Source organism: Grosmannia clavigera (genome assembly GCF_000143105.1).
Source record: "Grosmannia clavigera kw1407 unplaced genomic scaffold GCSC_113, whole genome shotgun sequence".
NCBI lineage: Eukaryota > Fungi > Ascomycota > Sordariomycetes > Ophiostomatales > Ophiostomataceae > Leptographium > Leptographium clavigerum.
Genome location: NW_014040831.1, coordinates 1,088,766 through 1,111,211, shown reverse-complemented (window position 1 = coordinate 1,111,211; position 22,446 = coordinate 1,088,766). Strand labels below are relative to the sequence as shown.

The 22,446-nt window shown below is 55.0% G+C and overlaps 7 protein-coding genes across 7 annotated transcripts; 5 read left to right on the top strand and 2 right to left on the bottom strand.

Annotated features, from left to right (window-relative positions):
• Positions 1-3,760: 3,760 nt before the first annotated feature.
• On the top strand, positions 3,761-7,210 carry CMQ_3954 (uncharacterized protein; the record flags this gene model as incomplete). The annotated part of the gene is made up of 1 exon (XM_014319892.1): positions 3,761-7,210. One exon carries the CDS (start codon positions 3,761-3,763, stop codon positions 7,208-7,210), a length of 3,450 nt encoding a protein of 1,149 aa, XP_014175367.1.
• Positions 7,211-8,149: 939 nt separating this feature from the next.
• On the top strand, positions 8,150-8,886 carry CMQ_3517 (uncharacterized protein; the record flags this gene model as incomplete). Its single annotated transcript, XM_014319455.1, has 2 exons — positions 8,150-8,203; positions 8,302-8,886. 2 exons carry the CDS (start codon positions 8,150-8,152, stop codon positions 8,884-8,886), a joined length of 639 nt encoding a protein of 212 aa, XP_014174930.1.
• A 700-nt stretch (positions 8,887-9,586) lies between these two features.
• On the bottom strand, positions 9,587-12,839 carry CMQ_4201 (uncharacterized protein; the record flags this gene model as incomplete). The annotated part of the gene is made up of 3 exons (XM_014320139.1): positions 9,587-10,933; positions 10,992-11,507; positions 11,571-12,839. The coding sequence occupies 3 exons, from the start codon at positions 12,837-12,839 to the stop codon at positions 9,587-9,589; spliced, it is 3,132 nt and encodes a 1,043-aa protein (XP_014175614.1).
• A 1,680-nt stretch (positions 12,840-14,519) lies between these two features.
• On the top strand, positions 14,520-15,116 carry CMQ_3638 (uncharacterized protein; the record flags this gene model as incomplete). The annotated part of the gene is made up of 1 exon (XM_014319576.1): positions 14,520-15,116. The coding sequence occupies one exon, from the start codon at positions 14,520-14,522 to the stop codon at positions 15,114-15,116; it is 597 nt and encodes a 198-aa protein (XP_014175051.1).
• A 1,052-nt stretch (positions 15,117-16,168) lies between these two features.
• Positions 16,169-16,441, top strand: CMQ_3832 (uncharacterized protein; the record flags this gene model as incomplete). The annotated part of the gene is made up of 1 exon (XM_014319770.1): positions 16,169-16,441. The coding sequence occupies one exon, from the start codon at positions 16,169-16,171 to the stop codon at positions 16,439-16,441; it is 273 nt and encodes a 90-aa protein (XP_014175245.1).
• Positions 16,442-18,101: 1,660 nt separating this feature from the next.
• On the top strand, positions 18,102-20,498 carry CMQ_3862 (tyrosinase; the record flags this gene model as incomplete). The annotated part of the gene is made up of 2 exons (XM_014319800.1): positions 18,102-19,955; positions 20,013-20,498. 2 exons carry the CDS (start codon positions 18,102-18,104, stop codon positions 20,496-20,498), a joined length of 2,340 nt encoding a protein of 779 aa, XP_014175275.1.
• Positions 20,499-21,312: 814 nt separating this feature from the next.
• CMQ_3317 (aminoglycoside phosphotransferase) lies at positions 21,313-22,178 on the bottom strand (the record flags this gene model as incomplete). Its single annotated transcript, XM_014319255.1, has 2 exons — positions 21,313-22,052; positions 22,118-22,178. 2 exons carry the CDS (start codon positions 22,176-22,178, stop codon positions 21,313-21,315), a joined length of 801 nt encoding a protein of 266 aa, XP_014174730.1.
• Between the last annotated feature and the right edge of the window lie 268 nt (positions 22,179-22,446).

Sequence of the window (22,446 nt, the reverse complement as noted above, 5' to 3'; positions counted from 1 at the left end):
TGTGACTGTCTAGAAGAAATCTTTATGGGCTGACTTTGCTCCTTATTGATTAGATATGAGTGCACAAAGACCATTTATAAACACTCGTGACTGATTTGTATTCGAATATCGTACTTTCGTCAGATTTAACATTTCAAATAAGATAAATGAAGTTACAGTTTTCGTTGGCCACGGCATAGAGTACAAATATGTACACCAGAAAACATCTAACGCGATGTACATGATACAAAAAGAGAAACGATACAGCTAGGTAAGATTCTTACAGTAATCAGGGCGATGTCGGTCCACGTTCTCTTTTGTTCTGTCTCCAAGGTGTTGCCTAGCAGTATCTTGGGACTCTTCTGGTTCGTTCGTATTATCCCCATTGGTGTAAGAGTACTCCGTACAAGCGGGGTATATAAACTACACCAATAACTAATTCTTCCATCAATTGGGACAAGGTGCCAGAGTGGTCTAATGGGTATGACTAGAAATCATATGGCTTCGGTCGCACAGGTTCGAATCCTGTTCTTGTCGAATTTTTTTGTCATGTTCGGCTTCATTTGTAGGCCACATACCATTTTTGCCATTTATTTACTTCATCTGCTCTTCCGATCGATTATGCATTTGCAACAGAAAGCATGTCGTATGGACTGCGAGTGTAGAATATATGTTTGCGCAAAAAGCTCCATGCCAAATGTCAAACAGCACTAATTGAGTATGAGATACTCCGTGTATGGAATTACAGACCGTGGGTAAGGCTGTTCGGGAGATCACTGCCATTAACACAAACATGGCAGCGATCTACGTGTATGTACGTACTGTGTATGAAGTATCTACATACGTCGTACATAGGAGTTAGTGCTTGTAAGGCTGACTCGGTCCAAACTGTTTGCTTTCCTTGGTCGCGAACATTGTCGTCCCCTGCACCGACGCACTGTATCCAGCTGGCTGCTGGAAATAGCATTATGTAAGATACATAGTAAAACAATTATATCCGGGTCACGACCCACCACAGATGGAGACGATCGAAGATCGCGGGTACAAGTATTGGATAAGATGGAGAGGGTCCAGGGGCATTGACGACGTCCCCCGGCTATGCTCCAGTCCTGGTAATTTGAAGCGTGACACCTGTTCTTCCGAGCAGTTCTGGATCACGTCTGGTCGTGCGTGCGTGCATCGGTGCTCCGACATGCTACCAGACAACCCGGCGGCCCACCAATGCGGCGTAGCGTGCATTCGGCATAGACCTCGAACCAGCATAGCCTCGCGGACGGTGTCAGGTGTCCACCGAACCTGTTTTAGGATTGCAGAATTCTCCTTGCCGGCGAGCCTTCCCTGTGCCTTCCGAATTTGTTCGCATATTGACGTTCCTACCCCGTACTCTGCACTTTTCTGTGCAGGTCGGTGCCACTTTCCCCAATGCATCTTGCGTTGCATACTCCGTACTATCCACAATTCTGCGTGACTTTACTGCCGTATCAGTTGCCCAAGTGGGGGCGACCCTGTTTCCCCCTGCGAGCACCCTACCGCCTTCCGTATGGGCAATGGGGGCTGCTTTCCTTCCTTCCTTACATAGCTGGCGTTTCTTGTCTACATCTATCGAACGAGTCATATTTTCTGGCAACACCTGCAGACACCTTCATCTCTTTTCGACCCTAGCATTTTCGCTTAAATCTATCGCCAGCGCCCACCCCGTCTACTATGTATTTTATCGCAAACTGTTTGGTACGGTAGCCTTGAAGGGCGAGCCACGCACGCTAATACGCCATGCCATCGCCAAGAGCCAGGAAACCCATGGAAGAGGAGACGACCGTGTCCTTCCATCTACTCCGTACATAGTACGGAATCCCTTCTGTAAACAGACCAAACAGACCAAAGAGACCCGCTTGTACCAGCAATTGCAACGGATAAGCGAATAATAAGGCCGAGCCTGCCGCTGCCTGCTTATGACTAGCGGAGTGCTGTGAGTGCCTGTATTCACGGCAGGCGAGTATCGACCAATGAGCAAAGACGGTTGGCTCTTCGCCGATGTTGCTGATTACGGCTTCAAATTGAACATCCATTCGGTTCTTATCGCAGGTCGGCCCACCCGCTACTATGTAACGGCGTCTCACACTAGTGCTTGCCGGACATAGTAAAGACGTCGCATGGCACAGGCCCATGCCTGTTTTGTGCGCTGCTTGTGAAGCATCGACTCCCTTCCACCGAGCACAATTACTCTCAGTGTCTCGCACCGGCACGTTTACCCGCGTCATGGCGTTTCTAACATACCGCAGCCCCTTAGAATCTTGCCACTCTCCATAAGTACTTTCCATACGGAGTAACTGATGAGGGATTGGCAGTGCGTCTCATGCGTCCCTCGCTCGATTTTAAATACATTTACAACGCAAGCCTCCATATGCAGAGCAACTCGTTTCGTACGAGCACACTATTGGACGGATTGACACGCAGAGAAATGCAACGCATAGCGTCCTACTATCCCCCTATCATCGTCCCCGCTTTACCTACAAGTACCAGCATACTATGTAAGATCACCTCCGGCTTTCGCCATCCACTGGAGCGTTTGTTTGGCCTGTCAGACTGGACCTGGTTAGAGGAGCGTGCGGCGACCGATCTCCACGCACACCTTTCAATCAACGGTTGCTCTCATTAGTCCCCCGGCCGCATATCGCTCTCATACGAACAAGTAAGATATCTTACTATGAAAACCCAGACTGCCCACGACTTGAAAGCTTCTGGTGTTTTCTAGCTGCGCACCAACGACAATTAGTCTCTCCTGAACAATACTCGTCATTTTTTCGGTACGGCAGCCCAGCCCTTTCTCTTCCGCATCCAGAGTCAGTTGCTATTCTGTTAAGGCTGCTGTTGTACCGATCGTCCGACCAACACCGGACCTGAAGAGAGCTTGTCTTCTTATGAGGATCATCTGGTCGTCGGACACCGTTCGAGAGGGCTTTGAATTCCGAAAAGACGGTCCTTCTCGCCATTCTCAATAAAATTCGACGGACGGCGTAACGGGAAACGTTATTAGCGGGCGCACATCACTGTCCGGCCGGAGCCATCCTTGCCGATCACGCCTCACGCCTTTTCTTTTGTCCTGTGCAGGTAAGATGATAACCCCTCCGCTAAGCCCACTACATGCGTCCCGCCTGCCTTTCCTTATCTCCCGCCCGTTACAATCGTCGCCAAGTGGGAATAAGTTCATAATAATCCCTCCACTTGATATGAACGCAAAAAAAGAAAAGAAAGAAAATGCTATAGTTCCAGTGGCAAGGGTCGATTACAGGGGATGGCGATCCCGACCGCATGCATGCGACCCCTGCCGGACCTTCCTATTGTCTCCAGAATCTCCGTTCCATCATTGTTTTTGTCCCAGGGACGGCCTGCTGTCTCTGGATCGTAAGAAACACCCCCATGCTGCTTTCGTTCTCGTTTACAATTAGGGCGCGACCCCTGTATGACACTACTGCCATATACCCCCTCTCTCTAGCTGCGTCGTGCTTCGGATTGCATTGAAATCTCCCTTCTGCTTCATATATCTTGTTTAAGAACTCGACCCCCTCTGTGTTGGGACGGCTGTTGACGCGAACAGGTGCCTGAAATGCAACCCTCTCTGGAGACACTCCTACTATACCATCGCGTCGTCTTCGAACTGAGCAGCTTGACTGCAGCAAGTCGGCCTACTTCGGCTGCTTGATTGACTGACTGACCATCGATCAGTCCTGCTGACCCAACTGACCCGGATATTCGCCAATACGTAAACGGCTAGACATCTACCATGTCTGGAAGGAGCGCATATGTTCGCAAGAAGATCACACAGACCAAGGTCGACGGCAACGGCAAGGGTGTGGCTCGATCCGGGGCCAGATCCACCACCAGCTCGGAGGAAAATGCAGGCTTCGAATTTGCCATGCCGGCGAGGCAGGACACTGGCATAGGTACCACTAATGCGCGCTTCCTGAAGTTTTCTGAGCCTATCCGCGAGGTGGAGCCGACAAATGGTGGTTATCGCAACGACATAGGGGGGGGCGCAAGCTCTGAAAGTCAGAGCGGTGACAGCGTGGATGGCCGGCAGGGCGGTCCAGGCGGTCACTTCAGAGGCGGCCCTCTGGAGGATTTTGCATACGCGCGAGCGCGCCGGCCTAACATTAGGACAGAAGACGTGTCGGGCATCGAGAAATCAGGTTTGCGCTCGGCTGTCGATAGGAAGAGTGAAAATGTGCGCCGAGGCCTGGTCAAGGCGTTTACCTTTGGCAAGAAGCACAAGAACGAAGACAAGGATCCCGACTTCCGGCCGCTCTCTGCGGCAACTGTTCGACCACCGCTGGGCAGTGATACATCCGGCGAGCATGACCAGGCGCATGAATCTATGGACTCAATGGTTGCCCAACGCCTGGCACAGCAACAGCAGCAACAAGAGCATTTCCAGCAAGCCTACGGCTCACCAACGAGCGACAATTCATGGGACATTCCTGGCAGTGCGATGCATCCGCCACCCTCGGCGAAGCTTCCTCCTATACCACCGGCTGCGACGGCGCCACAAATCAAGCGCTGGATCGGAGCCGGCCGACCGGTACAGAGATGGAACAAGCTGCGCAAGGACCCGGAGCTCTGGGACCCAAACGGAGATGTTCTCGTATTTTTTGGACATAAAGGACAGCAGCCGCGGCCAAACCCTTCCTTCCGACTGTCGTCGCATATCGTCGAAGCTACAGAATCTCGGTACCTCATCACACAGCTGCGAGAGGGATCGACGGAAGAGGACATACAGCTGCCCCCATCTCCAGTCGGCGCTCCACCCATGCTCCAGCGGCACCTGGCTGGTGCAAGCGGCCACCAACATCGTCAACAGCATCTGGGGCTGCAGGGCTATGGCCACGGTTATGTCCATGGTTACGGCCAAGGCGGACATGGCATGGGCCAGCCTACGCCACCGATCTCGGAGGACAACAGCTTGAGAGAAGCCGATGGCCAGATCAGCTACGAGATGTACTTCCCGACACCGGCGAATATGAGCAAGACGGACCAGCTGCGGCATCACATTACGACGCGCAATGTGCTTGCACTGTTGTACCACGCCTCCCTCGTCGGGCTGTCGTTGTATCAGGCGCTGTCAGACTTACATGCGCGACTCGAGGCGTATATGCCGCCAGAGACGGACAACGTTGGAACGATCATTAATTATCTAGGAGCACGTGGCATAGACGACGTGCGCAACGAGCCCGATGCTGCCGTGTCGATCCTTGCGTGGTCAGAAAGTCCGGATGTGCGGTGGGAGGAGGGCTGGCGCGAGTGTTTTTTGCACTGCGCAGGCATGTATGCCAACCTGGAGGCATGCGCAGACTTCAAGAGTGTGACGCCAATCACACGCGCCCTTCTGGAACGAGCCTGTCTCGAGACGCAGCTGCGCGTGCAGGCAGCCGAGGAGCGATTGGCGAACTTCCACTACGTGGATATGTGGCCGGGGGCCGTGGCGTCTGTGTCCAGCATGGGCGGGCTGGCGATGAAGAGCCCGGCGAAGGGGGCAGCAGATCGGCTGCAGAAGTTCCTGATCGCACACTACACGCGCGCATACGGGCGGTGGCCACCGCTGCCGCCGCCCCCAACGATGATACAGTCGGGATTAGCCATTGGAGGCGGCCAGGACGACGACATGTGGCTGACACGGACGGTGGCACATGCCATCCAAAAGGACTTTGCGGCCCTGTACGACTATCTCGTGGATCGTGACATTGTGTGGGACGGCTCTGAGGCACGTTCGGGACGCAAGTGGATGCTGGTGTCAGAGAGTGGCAACAAGGCGTTTGAGGCGGACACGGCGGACCTTCCGATGACGGACATGCTGGTCGAATTTGACAACCGACTGCGGTTTCCACACATCCCACATCCCTACCCACTGGTACCGGAGTCGGAAGCGGGAATGAGCAGCCGTGCAGGGGCAGTCGAGCGTCGAGTGCAGCTGGCGTACACGGTGGCGACGAACATGTTGGTGCTGGGTTCTGAATTCACGCAGTCGGACCTGATCGATGCGTTCTCCAAGTTCGAAAAAGCGGACCGAGTTGGCGACGTGGACCCTTCGACAGCACGGCGCGGGCGATGGGTGCTCATATATGGCATACTGCAGACACTGGCTTCGGTGGCGGTAGACGCGCTCAACATGCGGTACCATGAGGGCGTGGCCTACCATTTGTCTCCGCGGCTCAAGGGTGCCAAGATGCCGCCTTGGCGGACTACCGGCGGTGGCGGTGACGAGGCGGCCCACGAGCTGTCACACTGCTGGGTGGTTGCAGACACATGGAACGCGACCAACCAGGGTGACAACATCAACGACGAGAGCTCTGCGTCGTCGGCGGGCGGCGGTTCAGGAACGACGAGCCCAGCACAGCGGCACAGCGGTATCGGCGGCAGTGGCAGCAGCTATGCCTTCCCACGGCCACCGACAATGGATAGCATGACAATACGGAGCGGTTCGACAGGCTACCTGACGTCGTACGGCGGCGGTGGCGGCGGTCAGTCTGTGCGATCGGGCGTATCTGTGGCAGCAGTGGGTGGTCATGGAGCTGGAGGTCCACATGGCATGCCTTACAGCGGAGGTGGTGGTGGCAGCGGAAGCGGCCATCTGCCGGCGCCGTTTGGGTCCTTTGGCGTATACACGCCTTCGCCGACAGGGTCCGTGGCCGGTGGCAGCAGCGTGATGTCCGAGGCCTCGAGCGCCGGTCCGTCATCGTCGTCGGCACTCCGGGGAAATCGGACACCGAAGATGGCCCGGACGTTTGGCCAGGGAAGTATGGGTGCGGGTTTGACCAGCCCTGGTACGGGCATCGGGCGTATGGAAGATGTGGACTGGTCAGAGGCAGCGGTGCGTGAAGCAAACAGCCGGGCTGGTGGCAGCGCCGAGAGGAAAGGACCGACCCGTGGCCTACCACCGCTGCCTAGGCTGCCCAACATCCCCAGGGAGCCGTCGTTGGCGGAAGCTTTTCTTGATGTCGAGAACTCGCCGATCAGCGAGATCTACAGCAGCTATGGAACTGGCAGTGGCAGTGGTAGCGGCAGCGGCAGCGGCAGCGGTACTGGCAGCGGAAACAACAGCGGCAGCGAGCGGGAAGGCAGGAGAAGGAGAGAGAAGAGGAGCGACAGACCACTGCTGAGCGGTGATGGCGACGAGACCGACAGCCTGGCCCCGGTTATTCGGGACTTTGACGATATGGCGGATGACCAGGAGAGGTGAAGACGGAGCTGTGAGCTGGACAAATGTGGTCTCAACGTGTTGGATACCAATTACATAATCGTCATGGCACGGACTTCGGAGTTTTTATGACCTAATCTAATCACGATGTTCCTTACAAGGTCTTGGTGGTGGCTGGGAATACGTCGTACGGAGTATTTCGTGCTGTGTACTCCGTACGACGTACTCCGTAAAGCATTAAATTGTACGGAGTAGCGCCCTAGGACCACCAGCCACCAGCCGCCAGCCACCGTTTGTCCAGGTCCGAGCGTTGCTGGCGTTTCGTTTTGGGGCTAGTGTGTTCCCCAGCCATCGCCGATTGCAGCTGTTGCCCGGTGAATAATCGACCGCCATTTTGTGTTGTTCGAGACCGTTCGACCTGTCGGTCAAGCAGAGCGAGAAGAGCAACGAAGACGGTGACCGTGGTGTGAAGCTGGTGGATGCGACGCGCCATGCAGGCCGAGTCGGGCTCCTGGTCCTTTTGGTTCGCTGGCGAGGTTTTACGGCATACAAAGTATGGTGGTGTAGCAGCCAGACGAGCTGGTTGCTGCAAGAGGCTGGGCCTGGGGGCCCCATTGGTTGCCCGGTCGCCCCCCCCACCTGGAGAAGCTGCTGGCGTCGCTCTTGCCCAGGATCTCTCCCATTGCTCCTGGACTGCCTTCCTCGTTGCTCGTATTCCCAGGATACAAGGACGTTGCCAGGCCGTCGCTAAAGACAGACGTCATCCCCACCTGCTGCCTTTTGCAATCTGCCATTTGCATTCTGCATTCTGCATCCTGCAATCTGCTTTTTCTTCTCTCCATTCTCCTCCGCATTCCAGTCCTCTTGTCTGTGCCGAGACAGTGCAGGAAAGCTTATCTCGAACGGGGCCGCATTCCAGCTCTCAGGATCGTTGAGCAACGGTTTTTGCCATCTGCCCCAGCTTGCGAGCGCTTGTCTACGATGGTGTTCGCAGTCATCTTCGCCTTTTGGCGCGTCATGCAGATTATCACGCTGGTACGTATCTGCTGGTCCGGTCATTGTCTGGCTCGTCGCCTGCTCCTCTTTCCCCTTCTCGTATGGGCGCGCTGACCGACTGTTCCCGCCGGCTCCAGATCCCGACCATGGGCATCCTCGCCTGGTTTGTGCACGGCTTCATCAGCGCCAACGAGCTCACGCCCAATTATGTCCTCATTCTCTTTATCACGTCGGTCCTGGGCGTGGCCTGGTGCCTCTTCACCATCTTCAGCTACCACCGCAGCAGCATGAACGCGCTCTTTGTCGCGCTCATCGACCTTGGCTTTGTCGGCACGCTGATCGCGGCCGTGTACGAGCTGCGGTTCATCGCCACGGCCAACTGCACGCACATCTCCGCGTCCGATCCGTGGGTCGTCTCGGCCGGCCTGATCACAGTCAGCGGCCAGGGCATCAGCATCAATACCGACAAGCCGTGCGCGATGCTCAAGACGGCCTTTGCCTTTGGCATCATGAACTGCGTCTTCTTCTTCTGCACTGCCATCCTCGCCTGGATGCACGGCAGCCGCCTCAGTACGACCGAGGGCGACCGCCGCTACGTGCGCGAGACCACCACGCGCGTCCACCGCCGGCGCAGCGGCAGCGGCAGCCACCGACCGGCCAGCCGCAGCCACCACAGCCGCAGCCGGCGCAGCTCCCACTCCAACCAGCGGGTGTACGTCTGAGGGGGGACCAAACAGGGCGACTGGATGACCCGGGATGGGCTCATGCATATACATGCTGCACAGGCTTGTGCAAGTCCAGGATTTACGACTTTTGACGCTATTCGATGACGCCTGTTAGATTTAGCCTTTTGCTTTCCGGAGGGCACTCTTGTATATAATTGGACTGTTTGACTGTTGAATACTTGAACGTGTTTCCGAGCCGGACAGAGTCCAGTACTGTCTTCCCTTTGCCTTCGCACATATCGCTGAGACCAGAAGGCTGCCATGCTCTTCTCTGTCTCGACGTCGGCGTAGGGAAGGGGTGGTGACAGGGTGACGTTGTTGCCGCTAATCTCGGCGACGGCGCCGGACACAGATGGGCCTGCGAGCAGCTGTTGGATGCCGCACAGGAGGCTGTCTCGCTTGCGGCTGCGACAAGATCGACAGCCACGGCAGCTCCGACAGCCCGGTCGACAATGTCGAGGATGGCCACGTGGGCATAATCGCCCTGGTCGATGAGGTGGCGGGCCATCTGACATGCAAGACATGGAAGATACTTCCCATGGGCTGACTAAGCATTTGCTGACCCTCTGTGGATGCGTCTGCGCCCTAAATCCCGACTGTTACTCCGTATGCATGTTCTATTTGTACAGGACTGCCAAGATGGGCACGTTGTGCCGGCTTTGCCTCGTCCTCCTCGCCTTCGGTCCGCATCGGCTCTCTACGGCAGGTTCCGTAGTGCGGACATGTGCAGGTAGGCGTCGACGTAGAGCCGGTTCTGGACGGTGAAGCACTGGCCGGGCCGAACCTGGAACATGCTGTGGGGGCCGACGATGAACTCGGCGTCGTCGACGCGGACGCGCAGCTTTCCAGCGGCCAGCGAGCAGACGTATGTGGCGGAGGCATCGGGGTTGAACACCTGGGTGGCGCCCGGGCGGACCACCTGGACGCAGAAGGAGAGGTTGTGGTCGATGCGGACGAGCTGGCCGGGCGTGGTGAGGTAGGCGTTGGAGAAGGCGACGCTCTCGGTGCGGATCTCACCACCGGGACGCGCGGCTCGCTGCACCTCGACGTGGCCGGGCGCGACCTTCCAGTCCTCCATCTCGAGCAGCTGGCCGGTCGAGTCGGCGATGGAGGCGTTGGCGCCGGTCATGACGGTGGCTGGAGCCGGCTGCGGCGTGGCGTTGCCCGAGCGGCTGCGCTTGACCGAAGTAGAGCCCATGCCGGCGCTGTCGGTTCCCGGTGCTGCCAGCCCATCGGCCACGGACTCCTTCACGGCGATCCGCTCGGAGCGGCGGCTAAAGGCAGAAGAAGCTGGGCCTCTGTCTAGGCTGTCATCCGTGACGGCGTCGGCTGACGACGTCGACGGCAGGTTGAGACGGTGACGCTCGGCGTCCAGGTCGACGTCCGGGAAGAGGACGCCGAAGCGGTCGCGCAGGTGCGTCTTGAGCGAACAGCCCGCCTGGCCGCAGTGATAGAGGCAGTTGGCACAGCACGTGACGGCAGCGTGCAGCTCGACAGGCGCGTGGACCGGCAGGATCACGCAGCCCGCAAACGGGCCCTTGCCTTCGCGGCAGTACTGGCATGGCAGCTTGTTGCGCTCGCCCGTCAGCTGGAAGATCAGGCTGGACACGTCGCGCGGCAGCGTGTCGTGGAACGGGTGCCGCGCCGTCCACAGCTCGTTCCACTGAATGTCGCGCAGGCGGGCCAGCTGCGCAAACAGTGGCACGTAGCCCTTGGTCGGCATCTGCTCGCAGTGCCGCACCAGCAGTGACTGGGCGTACTCCCACGTCGGCGTCGTGTGGGCCAAAGGTCCTAAGAGCACAGTGTCGATAACTTCATGAGGCACTGTATTATAAACTGTAGAAGGTGTTGTTTCTGTTGGTTCAGCTGCCGCTACAGCTGTTGCTGTGTTGTATCCCGGCGGAAGCGGCACGGCTAGCGGTTCGAGCTCGGCGGCCTTGCGGCGGGTCTGCGACACCACAATGCCACGGGCAGCGTCGTGTTTGCCGATTTCCGAGAGCGTGCCGTCGCCGTTGTCGTTAAGCAGCCGGCGGCGGTGTTTTCGCTGACGGTCAGCGGGAACAGCGAAGGAGGCCAAGAGAGACGCTGCAGCCAAGACTTACAGTGAAGTGGGCCCCCAGGTTGGGAATGCGGAGAAAGACAGACCGACACGTGCGCACCGGACAGATCCACGGATGTTTCGGGTATGTGGAATACTGGTAGCCGTCGGGCAACGGCACGCCAAAGCTGCTGTTGTTTTTCTCTGTTCCACGAAGTTCGAGCGGAAGAACCAGGTACTCGCGACCGGGCGTGGCCATGACGATTTCGTTTTTGAGGAGGAGACGTCGATCTGGCCGCTCTCTCTCTCTCTCTGATCGTGGCGCCGTGTCTTTTGGAATGACCGGGCCAGACGTGGACCGGAATTGGGACAGCTGCGGCAGGACCGGTGGCTGTTCTGTGGCTGGCTTCTCCGACCGCTGCAACTGCAACTGCAACTGCAACTGCGGCTTTGGCTTCGGCTTCGGCTTCGCCCGGGAGATGACCCAGACACCGAGCTGACCTGGTGCCTTGGCCACATCCGGCACCGGCGAGAAGCTTCCGTCGAGGTTGTCATGGAGCAGGGCAAACTGATGATTAATCTGAGACAAGGTAGAGGTCTGTAAGCATCATTGGCTAGCCAGGCTGACGGCTGGCCAGCTCACCTTGAAATGGAGACCCATGTTGGCCAGCGACAAGAAGTGACGGCCACACGGGCGGATGGGGCAGACCCAAGGCGTGGCCAGCGGCCCGGAGAGCTGGTAGTTGTCGGGAATGGCGGCGCCTTTGGCCGTCTCGAGGAGCTCGTGTGGGTCGTCCGGAAAGCCGTCCCAGCGTAGGAGCAGCTCCTTGCCCTGCCACATGTCGTAGGGGCGACCGCTGAGTGCATTCAGGATCCGTCTGGGCGGCTGGGGTGCGGCAGCAGAGCCAGAGGAGCGCGTCGTGTCGGCCAGGACCTCGTCTTCCGAGGTGTTGCTGTCGGACGTGTCGTCTTCCGTCTCATCGGCGTCCTTGGCAACCTCGTCGTCGTCGTCTTCTATCTCGATGATTTCACGGGCTGCAGGCACGCTCGCCTTCTTCCTTGCAGACGAGGAAGCAGACGGAGTTTTTGCCGACAATGCCTCGGACGACGTCTCGGGGCCCATCAGCTTGGGGCGCTTGCTTCTCTTTTTGCCGCTGCTGCTGCTGTCCGATTCAGCCTCGGAGAGGGCTCGTTTCGGCGGTAGCAAGTCGCTAGCGATGGCTGCCGGCTGCGGCTCAACGGGGGGGTCACTAGCCGCCCTTCGTCGGGCCTTTGCATCAGCTGCTGCGACCGACGAGGCTGTCGACGACGTGGTCGACAGCCTGCTGCCGGAGGATGCGCGCCGGTCGTGCAGGAGCAGCCTGTTGGCCGTGGGCGAGAGCACCGACCGTCCCGTTCGCCGAGCCTTGAATATGGGTCGTTTCACCTCGACCGGGATCGGGGATGGAGATGGCGATGGCACTGGCACTGGTATCGGCGTGGCTGTTGTCCCGTCGCCTGGTTGTGCCCGGAACCGCGTCTCGACGGCCGTTCGCTCGGTCGCCGGCAGCTCGCGGAACCAAGCCACGTCGCCGAGCGTGTTCATCAGCATGATACGCAGTGTCGGCGGTAGTCCCAGCCCAAACAGCTGCTGCAGCTGGCCTGCCGTTAGCCGCTCACGAAACAACGCCTGCCGCGTGTCGTCTCGCATCAGTAGAGCCTGGAACCGCGTCACCAGCGTTCCTTCGGCCAGGGCTGTCCGCAGCTCGTGCGTTTGTGGCGCCAGAGCCCGTGTCGACAACCCTGGCAGCACCGACAGCGCCGATGTCGATGTCGATGTAACCGCTGGCCGGTGTTCTTGCTCCTGCAACGGCGGCAGCCCAGAACTGCTTCGCCGCGGAAGGCCTCCTCCTGGCAGCGGCTGCGATGGCATCTCTCGCCTCGTTTGACCGTCCACGAGCACAAGAAACAGGACTGCTCTGCTGCTCGCAACTGCTCGATCTCGATTGCGCCCCGTCACTGGTCCCGCTTGCCGCTCCTGAGAGTATGCGCAAGACGACTCTTGGATGCCCCTGAGATGCCCCTGAGACGTCCCTAACAAAGCCCAACAGTCTACACGCTTAACTTGCCGAGCTGTCCGCTCAGCGCTAACGCTTAAAGAATGTAGGCTAAAAGGTCCAAAAGGCCTTTTAAATCCCGTTGTTCGCAATACAGAAGCTCTCTTCCCTGGACCGCATGCTCGTAGTCGTCGAATCTTCGTCTAATGGCCGTCTTAAGGGTGTCGTCGTCAAGTTCGATGCACGTTGTCCAAGGCTGTTTCGAATTGCCAAACGCGAAAATTTAGGGCGCTTAATCTCGCGTCTTGATAGCGAGGAGCCTAGGCGCCCCACAAGGACCCCTATAACTCCTTTTAGGCAGGCCCGGCGGTCAGCGCTTTCCGTACCGTAGCCTTGAGCCTTGATACTTTAAAGCGTCTTGCAAACGCAACAAAAGGCGTAAACTAGTGATATTCTGTCATTGTAACCTAGATTTGGTATAATTTGGCCTATTGTTGTTTATTAGTCTAACTCTTAGCTGTTTTGCAAGAGGCTGATTAGGTGTCGTGGTTAGGCTACAAGACGCTGTGATTGGCTGGTTTTGTTTGTTTGGCTTAGGCCTTGCTGGCTCTAAAAAGGGTTGCCTAAATACACGGCTACTCCATATAGCCCAAAGTTTAACAAACTTTCGCAACAATTGCAAGGGTGCATGGTCTAGGGGTATGATTTTCCCTTCGCATGGGAAAGGTCTCCGGTTCGAATCCGGATGTATCCATTTTTTGCTCTTCCGGACTTTTAGCCGGACTTTTTGGCTCGGCAACTTGGGCCCGTTCAAATAGAACCCGTACATGTTTGTCCGTGGACCTTCCGACTAGGCCAAGCTATGGATCCATGAGATCATGTCTGGCCAGCAGCATCAGCCCGCTCTGGACTATTGCGTCACGCCTAAAAGCTGTCGCGCTCACGTCAGCAACTGATAACGGTTCGTGATGGAGGGTGACACGTCTGTCGCAGACGTGTACGTTGGCTGCATCTCTCTTATCTCGTATTATTCGACGACGTACTTTTGATAATAGCTTGACCCGAATACTGGCCGTCCCCCTCCATTTACAGCAGTATGACGTCTGTGCACAATATGGGAGGTATATCAGCGCTGCCCACTTCAACTTTCGTCCTTCATTTTGTAGCTCTCAGTCTACCACTTTCCCTCTGGTTCAGCTCCTCTAGACATTCCCCTGAAAATGGCGTTGTCAACCACCATGCAGTTTCACTGCTGCGATTGTGATCGTGATTTCAAAGATGAACACGCCCTTTCAGACCATCTTAGGAGCCCACGACACATACCAGAAACGAAATTAAAGAACAAGTCTCTTCCAAAACAGGAGACGAAAAAACAACCGACAGAATGCTGCAACCGGACGTTTGCCACCGACACTGCATACAAACAGCATTGTGCGTCTGTACGACACCGACCACTCTGCCACATTGAGTGCGTGGCAGGTGCAAAATGCCACAAGAAATTCCGTTGCCCGTCCGCACAGTTGATGCATCTCGAAAGTGGGAAGTGCACATCCGGAATGACAAAGGCCATCCTGGACAATGGCATTGCACAAATGGACACGGAGAGAATCATCACAGACCAGCAACCCTGCACACAGAACCTGCTGCTGGACGAAGCGTCCACTGCTTCGACGTCATCCATGCCGAGCCCGATGCTCACGCCGACGTCGGCTGATTTCCTCGACTCCTACCCATCCTCGCCAACTCTCGTACCCCTTTCCGGATCTATGCCTACGATACACGATGTCATACTTGCTCTGCAGTCCAATCCCCAACCTGCTACTAAGCGATGTCCCTTCTGTCCTGCGACCAGTACTCGCATGTTCAAGCCCGGAGCACTTCAGCAACATCTGTCGTCGGGCGTTCATGGCAAGATGTCTGTAGCCCTGCCCCAGCAAGTGCCCGGTGAAATACTCTTCCATTGCCCGCTTGCTCTCATGAACAGTTCTAGCAAAGATACGACACCTAAGTATTTCTCGGCTGTGAGTGCATTGGCACAGCATATCGAAAGCGGTGCCTGTCATGATGGAAAGAAGACCTTCAGCCGTGCGATTGAGTACTTGCAGCAGAAGATGGAAGCCGTGGGCTTGGGTGGTCTTAAATTGGTGAATTGATAACGTCGTATCCATTTTCATTAGCAATAGGTAAAAAACACCATTTCGCCAATCAAGGTCTACCGCGTTATCGGTCCATCCAGCTGACCAGACATAGCATATTGTCCGCATGTAAGATCCAAGGTCGCCTACACTCTAATAACTAAAACGAGTGAAGAAAGAATAGATACGCCACGTCTGATTTTATAACTTGTTTTGCTAATTAGCCTCTGGATACTGTTTTGTTGCCTTGTCTGCCAACTGCACATAAGCCGGGCAGAGCTCCTTCAAGTTTATTTCCCCACACTTGGCTCACACTCTCTGAAAACCCCACTACCTTCGCTATGAATGAGCTGGCAGATCTTTGGCTTAGATTTCAGCCGGTCTTACTCTATAACTGTGACTTCTTCCTTTTGGATCGTGTCTTCTTGTCAGCGAATCTGCGCAACATTGAGGTCTTCCGGGCGGTTGCAGATCACGATGTGTTCCGCAGGCAGATTGTTGAGATTATTTAGGACGATGCACGCTTGAAGGACGAACCGGGTCCTAGAAGGTCTGGCTTTGATCCCGACTTTGACGAGGACAAATGGCGGAAACGATAAAGCCAAAGATGAAGATAAACAGGACGAGGATGACGAGGATGACGAGGATGACGAAAGACGACGAGGGGTATCCACAATTTTTTTTGTATGGCCTGTGAACAGAATGTACAAAACATAAAAAACCACAAGCGGCTCGATCTAGAGCAGCCCGACCACGTTACCCGCGCCAAGCTAGTAGTGTACATATCTTTACAACGCTCGTGGAGGCATTACCGACAGCTTCTAAGCCAGCAGAGCAATGTCTTGGCCACAGGACTTGACGCCCATGCGTTGGAATACGGACTGAAGCGCTTCCCGGTCCTACAACGCATTACCATCACACCCTGTGCATATGACTGGATTCTTAGACCGTTGTACGAGACGCCCCTAATCCGTGCCTTTCCGCCGAGCTTCAACTATCCGATGCCGTGCAGCTGGCCACTCGAGGACGCAACGGCTGTGGGAGAGCACGTCTGATTGCGATGAGGATGTATGGCGTGGAATTCGCATCATCACGCGGGCGCTCGCGTGCTTAGCCAGGCCCAGCAGGCGCTGCAGGAAAGCCATAGCATTACAGAGCTGGTTATTAATGTCAACCAGCTCCTTACAGACCTTGATGCGCACGTCTTTGACCAAGAGTGCGCCGAGCAGCGTGGCCTTGTCTTTACTCTACAAGGGCCTGGCTTTCGTTGTCCTGACCTAGCCCTAGCCGTCGGCGGCCTCGGGCTCTACGGCTGGCGTGCCTATCACAGCGGCTGCCTCTGACGGACGCTGGCGGTGGCGCCGGGCCTAGAGCATATTAGCCTGTTACCGATAAAGTGCATGACCTATGGGACAACGGCCCATCGGGCGACAGCCACTTTATCCCGCTCCAAAGCATCTTCCCCATCGACCGGCTCTCACATTTCTTTGTACTTCAAGAAGACCTGCCCTCGTTGCTTAAGGTGCTGCCCACGCCGCGATCTGTTGAGCTAAGCTTACTCTTAGTTTCCGAGGGCAACTACCGGGACCTCACAGCCGGTGTCCCTTTGGCAGAGTTCCTTTAGAGCGACCTGTTCGGAGTAGACGGATGGGGCCCCAACAACGTACCCTACGGCTGTGGTGCCTTAGTTAAGGACACACTTAACCCCTGGCATTTGAGAAGCCCTGTATTGATTTTGCTGAGCTGAAGCGTCTTGGCTACATAAAGGTTTGAGACGTGGTCTTCCAATTGGGGGTGTGGATGTAGTGGAGAGTTGCTACTATGTACATAGAGACCAAGGTATGCTTAAAAAGGAAAAGATACATTACGGACTAGGCATAGCAGAAACGCTATTGTAATTAGTCTAATTGCAGCCCCCGCTGTAAGTCAGTGCATTACATACTATGTAGTACGTATCTTACAATCGGGTTTTGATGCTATGATTCTGTCGGTGAATGCTGTGCAGGCTTAGAGCTTATGACGCATACGCAGGGTTTGTAAAGATGACTATTGCACTGTAAGGGGCAGGAGGCTGAATTAGGTGTAGTATAAGCAGTCTAGTATATTGTAAGAAAGAAATACGTCGTAGACAATACTCTGTACATTGCGACCCTTTAGGGGTCTGTACTAATTCCGTACTAGTCCGAAACCCGCTTTTGTGACTTCTGACCAATAACAGGCCTCTACTGCTAAATGGGGCGGATTCCTTACGGAGTACTCCGTAAGGAGTACTCCTTTGGCTTCTACTCTGTACTCCGTGCACCACTAGTCTGTAACGCGAAGGTAGTGCCTTCGCGTAATACCAGTGTAGGACCCGTACGGTAATCCTTGGGGGATATACGTCCGGACCAGTTGCACGTATCGTAGTTAGCTCTAAGGCCTTCAGAAGATCCGGTGATGATATTTCGTAGGGTGGTTGACTGAAGACCAGACTGTGCGCAATGTGCGCGCAGATCAGGGCTTCGTCTTATCCAGCGATTTCGGCGGCAGAGGTGACCTCCGGAAATCCACAGTATTCCCGTGCTATACTCTCTGTTGACCTACCGTATTGTCGATCTCGCGAATTAAGCCGTCCTTTTTACATCTGCTACGGGAGTGCGTTTTTAAAGTGGGCAGTCTACCTGGCTTTACGCCACGTAGCTGGGGTACCGAGAACATGGTAGTCGTAGAACCGGCCAATAACTGTTTAGACCATCCTCTCAGCACTTCAGCTGATAGACTGCATATCGAAGCTGTTTCCTTTTTCCAACTGCAAGTGGGCCTGGCGATGTGCCTGACGGCGACTTGTCGGCAATTCGTTAAGTCCAATAGGATGCCAGCGGTAGTATCTCTTTTGAGAAGTATATATAGTAACGTGTAAGGGGATTTGAGGTTAGAAGAAACAGAGAAACCCAGCCAATTTTCTACATCTCCTACAGCTGCCTATCTCTATCATCACTCCTCTTTTATGAACCATCCTACACCATGTTTCTCTACGTCGGGAAGCTAAACTGGAATCAAGATACGCATCAAAAGGCCGAAGATGAGTGTATCACACTTGTCTTTCCTGTCGGCTTCGCTCTCAATGACCCCGTGTCAGCATACTGGCAATGGACGGTTGACGCGTTTGGTGTTGAGAAAAGGAACACTTTCCAACTAGGAAAGATCACCAGTGGGACCAAGACTATAAACCAATACGTTCACGTTCCGTTTGAGTACTTTTCCTTTGATGCCATCGTCTCGGCCGATATGAAAAATTTGTCTCTCACCATGTCGAACCCGGCAGGCGCACAGCAAATGGTCTCGCTGTCTCTCCAATACCGTGATGCTGTACCGAGCCCTGAAACTTTGATTTTCATCGGAAAGCTCAACTGGTATCATTACAGCGTCAACGAGATGGTGACTCTGGTTATCCCCGGAAATGTGGCGAACGGAGAATCTGTGGTTCTCTGCCGTCAGTGGACTGTGGACGCCAAGGGAAAAGTTAAGCCCAATACAATCACGATCAGCCAAATGTCAAACGTTCGACCGGGTTCGACGGATGGTTCCATTAGCGCCACAGTCAGCAGCGGATACTACACGTATGACTTTACGCTAGTCGATGGTCGCACCAAGCTTCGGCTTGCGATGGCCAACCCGTCTGGTGACCGGAGAGGACCATTCGAACTAGAGAAGGGGAGACATGTGCGCAAGGACGTCGAGAGACTTACTGACGCTGAACGCGACCAGCTCATCACCGCTTTTCGGGGCATCCAAGCGAAAGATCCCGACGACCCTCTTTCCTTCTTTCACATTGCTAGTTTGCATGGCCAGCCCTTTCGAGGTGCTGGATACTCCAACTCGGCATATTGGGGAGGCTACTGCCACCATGGAAACGTTCTCTTCCCTACATGGCACCGAGCCTATCTCCACTACTTTGAAAAGGCGCTCCGCAGCATTGAGGGCTGTGAAACAGTGGCCATGCCGTACTGGAACGAGCTAGGAAAGCCATGCCTCCCGGACATTATCAAGCAAATCACGTATACCTACAAAAGCGGCAAAAACAGGGGAAAAACAATCGACAACCCTCTGTACTCATACAAATTCCAACAAGGATTCTTGGACAGACTGGCAAGACTCGCCGGGACCAAAGTTATCGACTACCGCAAATATAAGGGTTATGAGACCGTACGGTATCCATACTCCGGCCTGATTGGTCCACATGACAAGGAGGCAACGGACAAGCACAATGCCGTTATCAGCGCTATGGGCCAAGATGAAGTGAACAAAGAGCTGGATGATCAGGTCAAGAACTTCCTCGATCACTTTGTAGATAAGAATAATAATGCGCACCCAGGAGCAGCGGAGGCGTACAACCTATGCCTGTTTGCTCCCAACTACACCGTCTTCTCCAACACAACCTCAGCGTCCAAGTACAATGACGATCACACGGCCAACCTCGGGATGCCGGTTACCGACGAGCAGAGCCCAACCAAAAACTTGGCCGTGTCCCTTGAACTGCCTCATAATTACATGCACCTCGCCATTGGCGGTTACGACTTGCCCGACAATCCGGACCCGGCACAGAAAGGCGCCAATGGCGATATGGGCGAGAATGACACAGCGGCCTTTGATCCCGTTTTCTACTTCCACCACTGCTTCATCGACCGGGTCTTTTGGAGCTGGCAAACGCACCATGACCAGACGTCTGCGCTTGCTGTTAAGCCCCTCTATCCTGGCACGAGCCCTATCGACAACCAGGGACCGACACCGGGCACGTCGGATGGAACATGGCTGGACATGAACACGCCGCTAACGCCTTTCAAGGCGGACAATGACACTGACCTACTAACTTCCAATGTGGGTCCTCCTGTTTCTTTTTAATTTGTCCTGTATCTGATCTATGACCATCTCCAGGATTTGGCGGACATTACAAAGGTCGGATACGACTACGACAGCGTCATCGACCTGCCAAAACGCGATCCTCGACCAGCACGCGTGGTGCGTGTGTCCGGCATCAATCGCGGTCTCATCGGCGGTTCCTTTGTTGTATCCATCATGGGCAAGTCCAATGTAGGGGCCGGGGAGCCCCAGCTAATGGGCTACGAGCCCGTCTTTAGCAGGTGGCACGTGGCCGGGTGTGCCAACTGCCGCAACTCGCTGTCAGTGCCGATGCACATTCCCTGGGTGCAGTATGCGCCCAGCCTTTCTGAGCCTCGCAATGCACTGCCTGGTGGCAGTCAGCCTCTCATTATGAAGCCAATCAACTTTCCTGACGCAAAAAGGTTCCAGTATACAGTCTCTGTTGTTAGCAGTTCGGCATCCGAAGAGGAGAGGGAGCACGTCGTAAGCGACGCTATTTGTGAAGTCGGTTCGATAAATGTCTTGACTGCGTTTGCGTAGGCAGCCCATGAAACGCAGAGGTGCACGAACCACTCATACAGGCTGCCACTTTGGCCTCAGATAGCTGTCTTCCCTAAAAACAACCATCTTTGTCCATCACTCCTTATCGATCAAGCTTGATTATAGAAATAGTCGTACGGAGTACACGTTTATCGTATCAGAGACCTCTTGTCCCCTTGATTGTTCCGAATGCATGTTATGTATATTTTCGTTGTATGATTGCTTGCCAATAACAAAGTCTCGCCTAGGTCTTTAGAAGCTTTCGGGAAAGCGTCTCGTACGTTTTGCTCGTCGAAGATTGAGCAAAGGTTGTCCCACATCTCGGCTGATTTTCTTGCGGGTTGGGATATGCTTGTGAACGACAAATTTTCCGAATGATTGTATCCGTCATATGAAATGACGGAGTTTGTTACAGGTAGCGGGCGGCAAGATGTTGGGGCCATCCAGCCACTAAGCTCCGTAGTTTGCACCTTGTTAGTCGAAGGCTTACGCTCGCAAGGTTTAGTGGCCTCAGAGGCCACGTACAGTACGGAGTAGCATTAGCAGTGCCCCGAACCTCTACGTAAGTGCGCTAGGGAGTGCATATTAGCGCTTATTAGCTAGAACCCTATTTCCTATCGCGCCTGAATTTGACGAATTATGTGTGCCCCGTGAGCAGAGATGTATTGTTATGGTTAGGTACTTCTAGGGTATGCAGACGTGCGTCAAAACACGTACTAAATAGCCCCTTGCGCCACACAGTACATGTATTCTTTCATCACACTGCATAATCGTGCACGCCCCTCCCACTCTGGTCTGGCTCATTCGACAGAATTTATGGATACTGGTACTTAAGGAGGGCTGTGTAGGTAATGAGCTCGTTGGGGAAACTGCGCGGAAAGATAATGTCGGCGTAGTCACGGAAGTCGTTGTTACCAAAGTTTTGGTGAAAGAACTTAACATACTCCCAGTATTCTGGGAACCATCCCGCATTTTCCCAATCAAGAACGCCCGTCACCTGCCCATCTTGGACCATAATGTTGCGCAGGGCAAAGTCAGCGTGTGTGTAGACGATGCGATGGTCGGCGCGTAGGCACTCGGCAAAGGCATTGCGAAATGGCACAGGCGTGTTCCAAAGAAGCGCACCGAGGAGGTATTTGTTAAACTCGCTCTCATCACGGCACGCGGGGATTTCGTAGTCGTGGTACTGGCGGATCTCGCGCCCTGGCTGGCCAGCCCTTGGGCCCCCAATGTGCCCCTCTGGTGGGGGCATAGCGCGTTTCTGGGCCATAAAGGCGCCTAATTGCTGGGCAATCGCCGTCTTCTTCGTTTTGGACAGGTCCTTCCACACTTGCTCCAGCGGCTGGCCGGCGATCTTGTCCATCGCCAGCCATATTTTCCCCGCTGGTGTCGTCCCATAACCACGCACATCTGGCACGAGCAGGCCGCATTCTTTGGCAACGCGCAGTGCCTCCATCTCGTGCAGCTGAGAGTCTCCCCGCGTCCATTTCTTTGCAATTCCATTTTCGAGAACCGAAATTACCTTGCGGGGCGTCTGGTACACAATGACGGCTGCTGCATTTGGATGCGGTCAGTAATCGTGACCGCAATCATGCCAGGCGCAAAACAGGATTCCGCACCTTCTTCCGTAATCTCGGCGTCAAGGATCTGGGATCGCTCAGGCGATACAGGTCGGCCCATAACTTTTTTCCAAAGACGTACTTTCTCTTTGAACGAGAGATTGTTAAACTCCTCGTTTGTGATATTTTCCATTTTGAGAATTTTCTCACGCCGAGTTCTGGTCAACGTTTTGCCATCGGCTGGGATCTCGTCCGTTGGCAGTTCGCCGCACATAATGCCATCGGCTGTACGAGGCGGCGCCTTACTTGACTCTGCCACGGTCTCTAAGTTGTTCGCCGTGCTACCATGGCTGCCATGTCCGCCATAGTATAAGATTGGTTGCAGTCAA